This window comes from Macrobrachium rosenbergii, chromosome 48, assembly GCF_040412425.1.
Source record: "Macrobrachium rosenbergii isolate ZJJX-2024 chromosome 48, ASM4041242v1, whole genome shotgun sequence".
In the NCBI taxonomy this organism is placed as follows: domain Eukaryota; kingdom Metazoa; phylum Arthropoda; class Malacostraca; order Decapoda; family Palaemonidae; genus Macrobrachium; species Macrobrachium rosenbergii.
Genome location: NC_089788.1, coordinates 48,163,426 through 48,178,913, shown reverse-complemented (window position 1 = coordinate 48,178,913; position 15,488 = coordinate 48,163,426). Strand labels below are relative to the sequence as shown.

General features: G+C 36.6%; 1 protein-coding gene across 2 annotated transcripts in view; it reads left to right on the top strand.

The window, feature by feature from the left end:
* Su(var)3-3 (lysine-specific histone demethylase Su(var)3-3) overlaps positions 1–15,488 on the top strand; it is a 220,051-nt gene that overhangs the window by 105,512 nt on the left and 99,051 nt on the right. For both annotated transcript variants that reach the window (XM_067091698.1, XM_067091697.1), the window contains one exon: positions 4,809–4,985. In XM_067091698.1, coding sequence (XP_066947799.1) covers positions 4,809–4,985 — 177 coding nt within the window. The remainder of the gene's footprint in view (positions 1–4,808; positions 4,986–15,488) is intronic.

Genomic DNA, 15,488 nt, shown 5'->3' with positions numbered 1-15,488 from the left:
TGGTAAACCTCACGAGACATTAGGATGGTGGGAAGACCATCTAATATTCCTAGTAGGTTTATCCCTGGTCAGAAACTAAGTCATAGTGGAAAGATTGCTTCTTTGAGTGAAATAGACATGATACTGGTTTGCTAGTTTATTCTGTCAAAGGACAATGTTTTTTGCGATTGAGGATTCAGGAAGGACAAACCTACCCACACAGTGGTCATTACATCCACAAGTCCAATAGTGGCTGTGGAATGAGAGGAGTGCTCAGATGTGGATTTGTTAGCAAGCGGATTAAGAGTAATGACCAGTCTGCTACTACTCATTTGAGGGACCTCAGTCTTGAGTGGTGGATGCGTTTCTTCAAGTTTGGCCTGATTCAGATTTGTCTTCCCCCTTTGTCTTCTGTAAGGAAAGTTTTTAACAAATTTCAAGTACAACAATTGCTTAGTGACTCCTGTAGAGCCCTTAGTAGTAGCCTCAGTGAGAATAATTTTTGGACTTTTTAGCTTTCTTGGTAGATGTTTCTTATTCTTCTGTTAAGGAGAAATATACTTAAACTATATGTTTATAATAAAATCAATTCAACCCATTTTAAGTAATTTGTACTTTCTTTACTGGAATACTGTTCTCCAGTGTGGATGTCTGCTTCTGCCAGAGATGTATCTCTTTTTAGATAGAGTGGTTCATGGTGGTAGATTTCTGTTTCCTAATAGGAGCAGTTATGACTTGGACTATTGACAGATGGTCTCTTGCTTGTCACTTTTCCATAAGCTGTGTTTCAACAGAGATCTTCGCATTCACAATTGAGCCCTGATCCCCTTTATCTGCCTAGAGCAACCAGATTCGCTGAACAGCAGCACCAATATGTCTCGCTGTCGAACTTCTCATTTCCAGAGGTCCTTTATTCCTCACACCGTTGGACTGTAGAACAGCCTCCCAGAGGATGTTGTGCAATTGAAACTTCACAAGTTCAAACAGAAATGCAATGCATTACTGTACTATTCTTGCATTTTCATACATTTTTATCTATTTATCTATTAATTTATTTTTTCTTTTTTAATAAGTGCTATCTCTTCTTGCTGTGTTTCCCTTTACTTCCTCTTACGTCTTCATAATGAACACCATATTCTTTGGAAGCTTGTTCCATATGATTAGGTTTCATCTACTGAATAATAATGATGATAATAATAACTACTGAATTCCATGTGGTCCCATTAACTTCCTCATCTCACTCTTAACCGCTTAGAGATACTCAACCGTCTCACCCTAATGAGGGAATTTTCAGTGGTATCATGGATTCTGTCCTTAATGAAGTGGAAACAACTGTGGCCCTGTATCAAGAGCAGTGGTTGTGCATGCTGTCGGTGCCGTTCTAGAGGAATTTTCAGAGTTTCTTTCTCTGCTTTCATACACAGAGCTTTTTGCTGTCTACTTTCAAGGTTATTATTCCATGCTTTCCTTAGTATTGCTTCATGTGCAATTAGATCTGGCTAATGATCAGCATGTGAAGGTGTTGAGATCAGTTAAGATTGAAGCCCGAACAATTCAGTATCAGTCTCTTTCTGGAATTTAGATGCAGGTCTAAATTTTATCTGCAGATCCTTTGAGCCTCTGGCATGAGTTCCATTGAAATATTTACTATGAAGCTCTCTTTTTGATAGCACTATCGGCAATTGAAAGAGTAAATTAATGCAAGCACTCTCCTTAAAGCTGTTGTAAAAGTAATGCTATTTTATCTTTTTGCCTTAGAGCTGGGAATGATGGAGAAGAAGAGGAAACACTTCTCAGTCATATTGTGGCAATTAAAATTTATGTAGATAGGCTAAGCCTGGGAGAGGCAAACTTAACCTTTTGTTATGTGATTTTAGAAAACCTATAATGTCTTTATCAAGGGTTAAGCCTGGAATAGGCAAAGTTACTCCTTTGTTTTGTGGTTTTAGAAAACCTAGTGAGTTTTTGTCAAAGGTTAATCTTGGAAAAGTCAAAGCTAACCTTTTGTTTTGTGGTTTTAGAAACCTGGAACATCTGTCAAAAGCTAAGCCTGGAGGAGGCAAAGTTAACCTTTTGTTTTGTGGTTTTAGAAAACCTAGAATGTCATTGTCAAAGGTTAAGCTTGGAAGAGGCAAAGTTAATCTTTAGTTTTGTGGTTTTAGAAATGTAAAACATCTTTATAAAAGAACACAAGGTTTTCTGTGACATATTTAAATTAGGCTAGCACATGAGAACTAGCGCCTTATAAAAGAACACAAGGTTTTCTGTGACATATTTAAATTAGGCTAGCACATGAGAACTAGCGCCTTATAAAAGAACACAAGGTTTTCTGTGACATATTTAAATTAGGCTAGCACATGAGAACTAGCGCCTTATAAAAGAACACAAGGTTTTCTGTGACATATTTAAATTAGGCTAGCACATGAGAACTAGTGCCATACCTCTTACTTTTATTGAAGGTAAACCTGCATGATGTGAGAGCTGTTGAAATTTCATTTAGTTTTATGACAATTTGTTGCTTGAGGATGGGATTAATGGGCCATATTTTTTGTCGCTAACTACCTTAAGTATGCAGAATAACATCTGAAAGCAGCCTTAGCCCATTACTACTGTAGTAACAAGTACAGTAAAGTATTTTCCTGCATTGAAGAAAGAGCAGTCTCTTAGGCTCTTTATTTTAAATCCTGAGTTTGATATTTTGTGGAGCATGAAGGTACATATATTGTATAGGAGCATACCTGTATATCATAAAGGTATTTATTTTTAGTTGACTGTCATTTTATAGGGCTTTTGATCCCAGGCACAGGTGTCCCCTCATGCCAGTTCTGTTTCGTTCTGGCTGAACTGAAGCAGTTTTCTATGCAATGCTGCTCTTTGCTGCACACATACGAGAGCCTTGCTCCCTGAAGGGAATCCAACATCTGGTGACAGTAAGATCCAGAAAGGATTCCAGATCATGTAAGCATGTTGTTGGTTTCATTCAAGAAACCTTTAGCTCTGTTTACTGAGTGGATTTTGTCTAGCTGTACTACCCACAATCCTCTTCTCAATGTGGGAATCAGCTATCTTTAACAGTAGGTAAGATTCATCCCAAGTAATATAAATTTTCATCATAAAATTATTATTTTGATACATACTACTGTTAAAGTAGACCCCCATCCAAACTCCCCACAACTTAGTGGGCTGTCAAGGGGAATTCTGACAATAGCTAAAACATTCAAAACACACTTGTTGGAGAACAGGTGCACTAGGTAGTCATCTCTGCAGCCATTCATTCTTTTGTTTGAATGCTGACTTGCCTATTGACGTGGAGATATAAGCTATCTTTAACAGTAGGTAAGTATCCAAATAATAAATTTTTTAAACATATGTTTTGTATAGGTTTTTATTATATAATTAGATTATTTTTCTTTCTGAGAGAGAGAGAAAGAGAGATTTTTTTATGCATATGTAAAACATGTATGTGTATTTTTGTATAATTTGGAAAACTTGATGTTAGAGAGAGATTTATTTATTTTATGGAAAACTTGATGTTAGAGAGAGAGAGATTTATTTTATGGAAAACTTGATGTTACTTTGTCATTCATTTTTTTCATATTTTCATTGGTATAAAATACAACTTTTGCATTACCAAAACTGTAATTTATCTGGAGTTTTTTATGCTGTTGTATAGAACAATCATTCAGTTGCAAAGTGAAACAAAATTGAGAAAGCTATTATGAAAATTTTCAGAGCCACACATCTCTAAACAAAAAAGGTTTCTATGCATGGGTGAATGGCACTTTTCTTATGGAAAATGCGATGGTACTTCATTATTATTATTTTCATATTATCCTTGCTATGATTACAACTTTTTGCATTTCAATAACTAGATATACTATGGATCTACAATGATACTTGGGCAAATGATTTTTTGAGGGTAAGTGCAAAATTTTCACATCTAATTTCTACTCGTTATTTCACGTACATAAAGTTGTTTTTCAGTGATTGTGTATGCCATTTTATAGAGCAATTATTCATTTGCAAAATGAAAGACAATTGAGCAGTCTACCTTTAAAATTGTCGGAGCTACTCGTCTTTGAACAAAAGAAGATATAAAAATTTTTTGCATGGATCATGTGGGTGACTGGCACTTTTCTCATGGGAAATGTGATGCTACTTTGTCATTCAGTTTTTCAGGTTTTCCTTGTTATACTGTAATTACAAATTTTTGCGTTGCTATAACTAGCTAATTTACCTGGCTGCACTATAGATAAAAATGAAGACCTTATTGCAAATAGTTTGTTTATGGTAAATTTTGTTGGGGGGGACAGTGCAAAATTTTCTTGTATCATTATTTCTTCTCGTTATTCAACCTACATAAAAGTCTTTTTGCTGGGGATTTTTTATGCCATTGTAAAGAATAATGATTCAACTGCAAAATGAAAAAAAATTGAGCAGTCTACCTTGAAAACTGTCAGAGCTACATGTGTATCTTTGAACGAAGAAAGGTATAAACATTTGTATGCTTACCGCTCGAGTACTGCCACTGCCTACTGACATACTGTAATTGTTTATAAGAGTCATAAGCGAAGGGGTTAAAAGTCAAGTTTGTTACTTTGATGGTTGAAGCTAAAATACAATGATTGATTGTTTAAAGGCACATTTTTTTCTAACTGAAATTGCAAAGTTTTGAGTGTTTTAGGAATATTTAATAATATGTAATAGTCTTGTACATTGTTGTGTAGTGTACATAAAAGTGTTTTTAATATACAGATAGTGTTGTAATTTAATTTTGGAGTTTTTAAGTTTTTCACTTTCCAGAATTTTGATAAATTGCTCTTCATTAGGATCGTGTTGGTGGAAGAATTGCCACATTTCGTAAAGGCCCATACATTGCTGATCTTGGAGCTATGGTAGTCACAGGGTTAGGAGGCAATCCCATCAATGTACTCTCAAAACAAATTAACATGGAGCTTGTTCGAATCAAACAAAAATGCCCCCTCTATGAGTCTAATGGAAATACAGTAAGTTGCATTTGAGAACATTGTTTATGATTGATTGACAAAAGTTAGGACAGTAAATTTTTTAAAACATGTTCAACTCTTATTATTATGATATAGATATTTGGGAAATAACTTGTAGAGATGTTGGAATATAGTTTATTGTTGTATCTTATAACAGTGCAACTGTATGATTTGCTTTATAGAGTCAATTTCTTAATCACTAGAGGACATGCATCAATTTAGTAGTAATTTTTTTAGAAAGTATAGCTGCTTTTTGCCTGTAAAGGTTACCCTTATGGTCCCATTAGAGGCTCTATAAGACAGACCAACCAGTATCAAGAATTCTCTCATAGATGGTCTTGGCACTAGACCAACCAGTATCAAGAATTCTCTCATAGATGGTCTTGGCCAGAGTAGTGCCTGTTGACACATTGATGGAGTATAAATGGACTCAAAGGCAGGAAGGCTCTTTTCTTTGAACTTATCAGCAACTGCCCTTGTTAATCAGTATTCACCCTTCTGTCACAGAATTGTCAACAGTGCACAGTTTGCCATCCTGCACAACACACCAGACATGTTAATCAGCTCCATAGTGTTTGCGCATTTGCATTTTCTTGAAAATATCAAGTTGTCTCAAGTATCTGCTGAGGAGAGTTAACTGCGTAGTCTTAAGGGGATTGGCCGGTTTCCGACTTTTTTAACGACAGGTTGTTGATATATAGGGGTTTGTTAAAGGATATTGTGGGAACTTCTGGGGAAAAATTTTTTGTTCAGTGACCTTATTTTGAAGAGCATTTTTTCAAAAATGGCCATTTTCAAAATGCATCTCTTCCTTTGCTTTTTAGTTTTAAGGGATGAGATTTGAACCATGTATAAAACACATCATACAAAGCCAGGGAATTTTTCAATTATTTTTCGAGATATGAATTTTTTTTATGAAATTTTCAATTACAGAAAAAAAAAAATGCAAAAATCAGAAACTCAAAATATTAAAAATCGAGTTTTAATCTACCATGTTTCCCCATGTTATATTTAAAATTTCATTTAGATTGGTCCAATACTAAGAGGAGATGCATTTTAAAGGCATTGTTTTGAGTCAAGTTTTAGTTACATAAAAAAAGTAAAGGGACTTCAAAGACTGTGTTACAATTAATTCTATGGTTTTAATTTTTATTTTGGGTATTAATTAATGCAAAATGATTATAAATAAGAATATTAATTGATTATTTATGTGCCTAAGACACATTCTTATAAATTTTATGGTCCCCCTGTCTGATCTTGCTGCAGGTATTACTCTAGGGTATCATTTGCCTACACTTTTTTATTAGTGTCTCAATCCATCCCTATTCCTGGGAACTACTTTACCACAATTAGGGGATTCAAGTAATTCATCAAGTCTTGCTTCAATGATCATTTTATTTTCAGGATGATAATATCAGCCTCAATTTTCTTTTCTAAAATATCTCTTTGCCCTTTGCAGTTAAATAAAAAGTCTTATTGCAGAGATCGCTGCCTGCGCCGTTTGATGGGCGACAGCTCTCTCTCTCTCCGTTTCCCCTCTATGGCACTAATTTCTTGAACTCTTTCTTCTACTTCTCGCCTGGACTTTTCCACTGGCTTTTCCGCATTCTAGAAGCATGAAGTGAACTCTGGACCTTTTAGGCACGGTGAAAAAACAAAAACACAGCTTTCAGTCATCCTTCTGGCTTGAATGGTATTATGAATATAAATAACATGGATATTATTGACATTATATATTTTCATTTCAAAGGGAAGTTTTCGTAATATATATCAAAAAAACTATACCAGACTAAATCATTTGTGCTACTGGTGTTTTATGGGTATTAGTTATTGTTACATTTTAGGCCATAACTAGAAAATACGGCAAATTTTAGCATAATGTGGACACATTCTTGAACCCTATCTTCCATAGAATTTTTTCAGCAAATCAAATTTTTAAATATTATTGTTTTTTTAAAAGATCCCCTTAAGCCCCTTATGAAAGTTTTATTGTGATAGATTTGCTATTTCAAGCAAAAATATGTCCATAAGCTCTGATCGAAGTATGGCCAAGAGGGGGAATTCATTGTTAGGCCTAGGGATGTACAATTAGCTCTTTGCTTTAATCTTAGCTGCTCCTTTTTAAAATCATATTGAATATGAAATTTGATCAGTTTCTATCCTCCATTAATATTGAATATGAAATTTGATCAATTTTTATCCTCCACTAGTTTATTGGTCTATGCATCTTCTTTTAGCCAACTATGTGTAAGGAATAATGTTCTGGCTAACGTTCCTTCCTGGCATAACCTCAAATAGCAGCTTATCCTTCTGATATAAACACATTGCTCCTTTCACTTTATTTTCAAGTATTTCATTTTGAGGAAGGTTATTCAGAAATGCTAAATTAGAAATTCCAATAGTTAAATGTAATAATTGGGTTTTTTCTGTTTTAACAATTTCTTCCCACTGTTGTCCATGTGGAACTACTTTTCTTTTGTGTATCTATGCCAGGAGCTATTACCTTATAACCTCTACCCTGGTTAAGAGTACCTCAGGTGGCTTCTTTTTGGTGGGATGCAGAAAATACCTTCTTGCTTTGGTTAATTGATTAAGGACTGGACTTGATCCCATTTGAAGTATGGAAAGCATTAGGAGATGAAGGAGTGGAAAGCCTTTATATTCTAATGGAAAGATTCTAGATAAAGAGAGGATACAAGAGGAGTGGATGGAAAGTATATTGATACCAATTTTCAAAGGCCAGAGGTATGTCAAGAATGTGGTGATTGTAGAGGTATTAAACTGATGTCCCTCACCTTGAAGATATATAAAGAATGATAGATGCCAGACTAAGAGAGGAAGTAGATATAGGGAGAGGACAGCTGGGATTTATGAAAATAGTTGGAACAACAGATGGTATGTTCTGTTTGAGACAGCTAATGGAGAAATTCAGTGAAAAGCAGAGGGACTTACACAAATTGTTCACAGATCTTGAAAAGATCTATGACAGAGTCCTGAAACAGAAAATTTGGAGGAGTTTGAAGATGGTCCCAGAGAAATATGTATGGATGTTTCAGGAGATCTATCGGAATGTGTATACCAGAGTGAGGAGCACTGTTGGAGAGATTGAAGGCTTTGAGGTGAGGATTGGATTACACCAGGGATCAGACCTTAACCCATTTATTTTCAATATCATGGTGGATAGCATGACAGGTGAGGTAAGACAGTGCCATGGAGTATATTACTGTATATGCAGATGACATTGTTTTGTGTGCAGAGAGGAGGGAGGTTCTGGAGGGGAATGGGGAGAGGTGGAGAGTAGCACTAGAAGGATGAAGGAATGAGGATAAGCAGGTCAGAAACAGAATATATGTGTACCACCATTGAGGGGGATGGCAGGGAGAATATAAGGTTGGAGGGAGAAGAGATAAAGTATTTGAACTTTTAGGTTCTATAGTAGAGGCTGGTGGCATAATGTATGAGGAAGTAAAACATCAGATACAAGCAGGATGGAACAATAGGAGAGCTGTCTCTGGAGCCCTTTGTGTCAAAAGAGTGCCATTAAGACTAAATTAAAATTCCACAAGTGGTAAGACAAGCTATGCTATATGGCATAGAAACGGCAAGTATGACAAATACAGAGGAGACAAAAATGGATGTAGTGTGGTGTAACGAGGCAGGATAGGATTAGGAATGAGTATATCAAAGGGTCAACAAAGGTGGTTGAAATACCAAAGAAAGTGCAGAAGGGGAGACTGAGATGGCGTGGACACCTACAATGAAGGGAGGAAGACCATTTTGGAAGACGTGCTGTGGAGACGGAAGTGCAGAGTAGAAGATGAGGGAGACCAAGAAAGAGATGGAGAGACTGTATTGGGGAGGACATGAGAGAGAAGGGACTTGATGAAGCAGAAGCTCACCACAAAGGTAGCTGAAAGCGGCTCATCCAAAACTGCGACCCCATATAGAAATGGGACTAAGCTGATAAGAAGAAGAATATTGGTCAATTTGATTAAATTAAATACAGGCAATCCCTGGTTATCGATGGCCTCAGTTATCAGTGATCCGGTTTTACAGCACTTGTCTAGTAACGACGATAACTGGATTTTCGGGACCAATATGTGACGGTCTCCAGTTATCGACACTGAGCACCGCTTATTGGCACCGAGAACTGGGGATTGGCACTGTTATTGCCAATTTTCGGTCATTGGCGATTTTTGGTTATCATCACGCCATCGGGGACGGAACCCCGCCGATAACCGGGGACTGCCTGTACTGTAAAATTGATATATTGTATGAGAAACCAGGTGTGAAGTATCGATGATGATGATGACGTCATAAAGTAGTTAACCAGTGTTTAATGGTTAGAAGTAAAAGTTAAAAGACGTAAAATGAACTTGTATAAAGCTTCAGGTTGTTGTTTGAACTACTGTCATTTGTTTTTATACAGTTTAAGGTCAAACATCATTTTTAATAGTGTAGTCGCTTGTTTCGTCCTCAAATAGTTACCCTTCCATGGTTACCAGAGCTCCATGGAGACTAGACTAATATCAAAGAATTCTCTTTTAGACTGGTCTTGTAGCCGGGTATTGTGTCGGAATGATAAACAGTATAACACATGATGGAGTATAATGGACTCAAAGATAAGAGGGCATTTTCCTTTATCTTCAGCGAAGCTGAACCCAGTTTTCCAATGTCAAAACCTGCAAGAAGGAGAAGTGACTACAGTAAACCCCTGTATTCGTGGGGAATGCTTATCACACCTCCCACAAATAGCTAAAATCTGCGAATACTTAAAGCCCCCTCTAAAAAGACTTAGAATTGCCTATTTGGATAGTTCAAATACAAAAAAATGCTCTAAAAATGCTTATACCTGAGTATTTTAATAGTTTTATCACAAAAACTGCATTTAGTCAAGAAAATATGAAAATACAGTAATTAGTGAATATTTCTCAGTGAAAAATACATCAAAAGGGTGAATCCGCGAATAGGTGAGTCAGCGAATCGTGAGAACATGAATATGTGGGATTTACTGTATTGCGCATGAGCGTCTGCCGTCTTGTTTACAACCGGGCCAGTAAAAGACCAGGGAGCCATTACTCTCCCTAGCCAACGTCGAGTGTGTACCTAAAGCCAGTGCTACGTACTAAAAGCTCTTCGATGCTCTGACTTCATTAGCATGGATCATGGAAACATCTAAATTTGAAAGTTAAGTGCTTATTTTTAAGCTCCAGTTAAAAATTGTTAGTGTAAACGTTGGAACAGGTATTTAATTTTAATTTGTGTGTGAAAGCTGGAAACCGACATTTTTGGGAGCACATCGTCGGTGCTGAGTCACAATCTCTATTTGTGAAAAGCTCAAATGGTTTTGAAGAATTTGTCATTTTATTTAGAAGTTTTAACTAAAGAAATGTTCCACAATTTATTATTAATTTAGATAATCCTCTCAGGTAATGATGTCTACAATAGCCTGGGCAGTAGCCTACAGGAGATGGTAGCCTAGCAGATTCAGTGAGAATAATTTAGACTATAGTAGATGTTTTCTGTAGCCTATAACCTAGGATTACATATCCTTAAGGGTGAATTAAATAACCTGGATTAGGTAGTAACCAAAATTAAGATAGGTAAGAACCTTTTAAGACATATCCTATTAGGGGCCCAGGCAGCATTCCAGTTTACACCCAAGGATTAGATAAACAGGCTACAGACTTTTTCCTTTTATACTTACATCAACCATTTATTTCTATTTTTAAGGGTAATGTATTAGGCTAACTTTTAAATGAAATTACAGTAACTTTAACTTCATTTAAAAGTTAGGTTAATACATTGGGAGCATGATTATGCTCATATTTAGTTTTTAAACTCTAGAAATAAGCATTTATTAACATTTTTAGAGACTGTGCCAAATTTATGCAAAAATTTGACTTGCACGAGAGGGTCTGGAACCTAACCTCATGTAAGTTCGGGGTTTGATTGCGTATGTAACACGTATGTTTATTTGTTTTGTAAACTACTTTTATAAATAAACATGAAGTTACTTTGTTATTAACTTTTTCTTATTTTCCGTGCTATAATTACAACTTTTTGCATTTATATGGTAAATTATTTAAAATTTTCTAAGAATAAAATAACAGATTCTTTTCTCTAAGGATCAGAAGGGGCCGTTGTAACTTACTGTCAATTATCTTGACATGTTGACATATTGACCACGAAGGGTAGACAATGTTGCCCACTGATGGTTGGAAGGATACTGAAAGATTCTCTCTCTCTCTCTCTCTCTCTCTCTCTCTCTCTCTCTCTCTCTCTCTCTCTCTCTCTCTCTCTCTCTCTCTCTCCCTTTGTTGGCCGAGTTGGTTGAGCTTCAGACTGTCATTCGATGGGCCGGAGTTCAATTCCCGCAGCCTGCTGATGATGAGTTAGAGGAATTTATTTCTGGTGATAGAAATTAATTTCTCGCTATAATGTGGTTCGGATTCCACAATAAGCTGTAGGTCCCGTTGCTAAGTAACCAATTGGTTCTTAGCCACGTAAAATAAGTCTAATCCTTTGGGCCAGCCCTAGGAGAGCTGTTAATCAGCTCAGTGCTCTCTCTCTCTCTCTCTCTCTCTCTCTCTCTCTCTCTCTCTCTCTCTCTCTCTCTCTCTCTCTCTCTCTCTCTCTCTCCTTCATAAATCATGAATTTCCATCTTTTGATATCTAATGTAAGAATAACCTCTCTCTTTTCAAAGTTAATTTCTCTTTCCCTGTCATAAATCATGATAAAATATCTCTCTTAGCAACTCTCTCTCTCTCTCTCTCTCTCTCTCTCTCTCTCTCATAAATCATGATATCTAATGTAAGAATAACCTCTCTCTCTTTCAAAATTATTCTCTCTTTCTCTGTGTGAATAATTTCTCTCTCTCTCTCTCTCTCTCTCTCTCTCTCTCTCTCTCTCTCTCTCTCTCTCTCTCTCTCTCCTTCATAAATCATGAATTTCCATCTTTTGATATCTAATGTAAGAATAACCTCTCTCTCTTTCCAAAGTTATTTTCTCTTTCCCTGTCATAAATCATGAATACTCTCTCTCTCTCTCTCTCTCTCCTTCATAAATCATGAATTTCTCTTTTGATATCTAATGTAAGAATAACTCTCTCTCTTTTCTTATTTTCTCTTTCCCTGTCAAAATCATTTTCTCTCTCTCTCTCTCTCTCTCTCTCTCTCTCTCTCTCTCTCTCTCCCCTCTCATAAATCATGAATTTCCATCTTTTGATATCTAATGTAAGAATAACCTCTCTCTCTTTTTCTCTTTCCCTGTCATAAATCATTAATTTCTCTCTTTCCCTCTCATAAATCATCTACTCTCTCTCTCTCTCTCTCTCTCTCTCTCTTCATAAATCATGAATTTCCAGCTTTTGATATCTAATGTAAGAATAACCTCTCTCTTTTCCAAAGTTTTTTCTCTTTCCCTGTCATAAATCATGAATAATTTCTCTCTCTCTCTCTCTCTCTCTCTCTCTCTCTCTCTCTCTCTCTCTGTCCTTCATAAATCATGAATTTCCATCTTTTGATATCTAATGTAAGAATAACCTCTCTCTCTTTCCAAAGTTATTTTCTCTTTCTCTGTCATAAATCATGAATAATTTCTCTCTCTCTCTCTCTCTCTCTCTCTCTCTCTCTCTCTCTCTCTCTCTCTCTCTCTCTCTCTCTCTCTCTCTCTCTCTCCTTCATAAATCATGAATTTCCATCTTTTGATATCTAATGTAAGAATAACTTCTCTCTCTTTCCAAAGTTATTTTCTCTTTCCCTGTCATAAATCATGAATAATTTCTCTCTCTCTCTCTCTCTCTCTCTCTCTCTCTCTCTCTCTCTCTCTCTCTCTCTCTCTCTCTCTCTCTCTCTCCCCTTCATAAATCATGAATTTCCATCTTTTGATATCTAATGTAAGAATAACCTCTCTCTCTTTCCAAAGTTATTTTCTCTTTCCCTGTCATAAATCATGAATAATTTCTCTCTCTCTCTCTCTCTCTCTCTCTCTCTCTCTCTCTCTCTCTCTCTCTCTCTCTCTCTCTCTCTCTCTCATAAATCATGAATTTCCATCTTTTGATATCTAATGTAAGAATAACTCTCTTCTCTCTTTCCAAAGTTATTTTCTCTTTCTCTGTCATAAATCATGAATAATTCTCTCTCTCTCTCTCTCTCTCTCTCTCTCTCTCTCTCTCTCTCTCTCTCTCTCTCTCTCATAAATCATAAATCATCTCCTTTCATAAATTTTCCATCTTTTGATGTCTAAATCAAGAATAATCCCTCTCTCTTTCCAAAGTTATTTTCTCTTTCCCTCTCATAAATCATGAATAATCTCTCTCTCTCTCTCTCTCTCTCTCTCTCTCTCTCCTTCATAAATCATGAATTTCCATCTTTAATATCTAACATGAATAACCTCTCTCTCTTTCCAAAGTTATTTTCTCTTTCCCTGTCATAAATCATGAATAATTTCTCTCTCTCTCTCTCTCTCTTTCTCTCTCTCTCTCATCTCTCTCTAAATCTCTCTCTCTCTCTCTCTCTCTCTCTCTCTCCTTCATAAATCATGAATTTCCATCTTTTGATGTCTAATGTAAGAATAACCTCTCTCTCATTCCAAAGTTATTTTCTCTTTCCCTGTCATAAATCATGAATACTCTCTCTCTCTCTCTCTCTCTCTCTCTCTCTCTCTCTCTCTCTCTCTCTCTCTCTCTCTCTCTCTCTCCCTTCATAAATCATGAATTTCCAGCTTTTGATATCTAACGTAAGAATAACCTCTCTCTCTTTCCAAAGCTATTTTCTCTTTCTCTGTCATAAATCATGAATAATTTCTCTCTCTCTCTCTCTCTCTCTCTCTCTCTCTCTCTCTCTCTCTCTCTCTCTCTCTCTCTCTCTCTCTCTCTCTCTCTCTACATTGGAAACAGATAGAAAATAAAATATCATGGAACTAAAATTATCAAAAGAGCAAGCAGAGGTCTTTTGATATCTATACCAGGAAAATTAAGAAAACCTCTCTTAATCCAAACCAGCATATTTTCAGCGTCTATTCAATCTCTGTCAGGAAATAACATGAATATGTGTTTCTCTCTCTAAGCTCTCAAATATCTAAGATGCATTCCAGACCATCCAAGACTGGAAGATGCAAAATATACCTCTCTCTCTCTCTCTCTCTCTCTGGTAGACATCAGAATTTCCATCTTTGATACCTAATGTAAGAATAACCTCTGTGAGGTAAGGTCTCTTTCATAAATCATGAATTTCCATCTTTTGATATCTAACGTAAAATAACCTCTCTCTTTCCAAAGTTATTTTCTCTTTCTCTGTCATAAATCTCTCTCTCTCTCTCTCTCTCTCTCTCTCTCTCTCTCTCTCTCTCTCTCTCTCTCTCTCTCTCTCTCTCTCTCTCTCTCTCTCTCTTCCTTCCTTCATAAATCAATTTCCATCTTTTGATATCTAACGTAAGAATAACCTCTCTCTTTTCCAAAGTTATTTTCACTTTCCCTCATAAATCATGAATAATTCCTCTCTCTCTCTCTCTCTCTCTCTCTCTCTCTCTCTCTCTCTCTCTCTCTCTCTCTCTCTCTCTCTCTCTCTCTCTCTCTCTCTCTCTCTCTCTCTCTCTCTCTCTCTCTCTGTCATGAAATCATAAATTACAGTACAGTGTTAAGCTAACTTTTAAATGAAAATCTCACATGAGTTTGAGGTATTACTGTATAATAAATTGGAAAAAATCCCACCTCACGCCCAGCAGATGCTTTCAGTGGCTGGGGCTGTGTTGGGATACTCTTCAGGGCCTAATGTCTCTCCCCATCAATACTCAGAACAGAATAAGGAAAAACCTCAAAACATTTCTTGCACAGCTCAGAGTTTCCAGACGGCAATTAGTACATGTGATGGGCCTGCTGCAGTTTGCACCAGTAATAGAGCCAATACTCAGATTGCAATTGAAAAATGTGAACAAATTCTGGCTACCGCACACAAGGACAAAGATGTGAGACCGATCTTATCAAAAGAATCAGAAAGTTGGGGAGATACTTCAGCCTTGGACCCGGAAGGAATCTCTGACAAAACAGGTCACCCTGACTCCTCCATCCTTATGAGTGACAATATACATACATGCCTCGTTGACAGATTGGGGAGGACTTTGGGAGAATTATAAGGTGTTGGGAAGGTGGTCAGCTACTCTGAGGAATTGTCATATCAGTTTCTTGGAGCTGATGACTGTCTTTTTGTCTCAAAAAACTCAAACCTCCAGAAGAGAGACACATTCTGTTGGTTCTAGACAACACAACTGCAATGTCCTGCATCAAAAGATTGGGATCATGTTGATATCCTCTCAGTATGATAATGCTAGCCATCCTTCGGGTGATGCAAGTAAAGAAGTGGCACCTGTCTGCAATTGACCTCACAAACAGCAAGAGATGCCTTCCTACAAGACTGGAAGAAATGGAGGACGATATATCTCTTTCCTCCATTTTCCCAGATTTTGAAGGTTTTGAGGAAACTTCTAACTTTCAAAGGAACAGT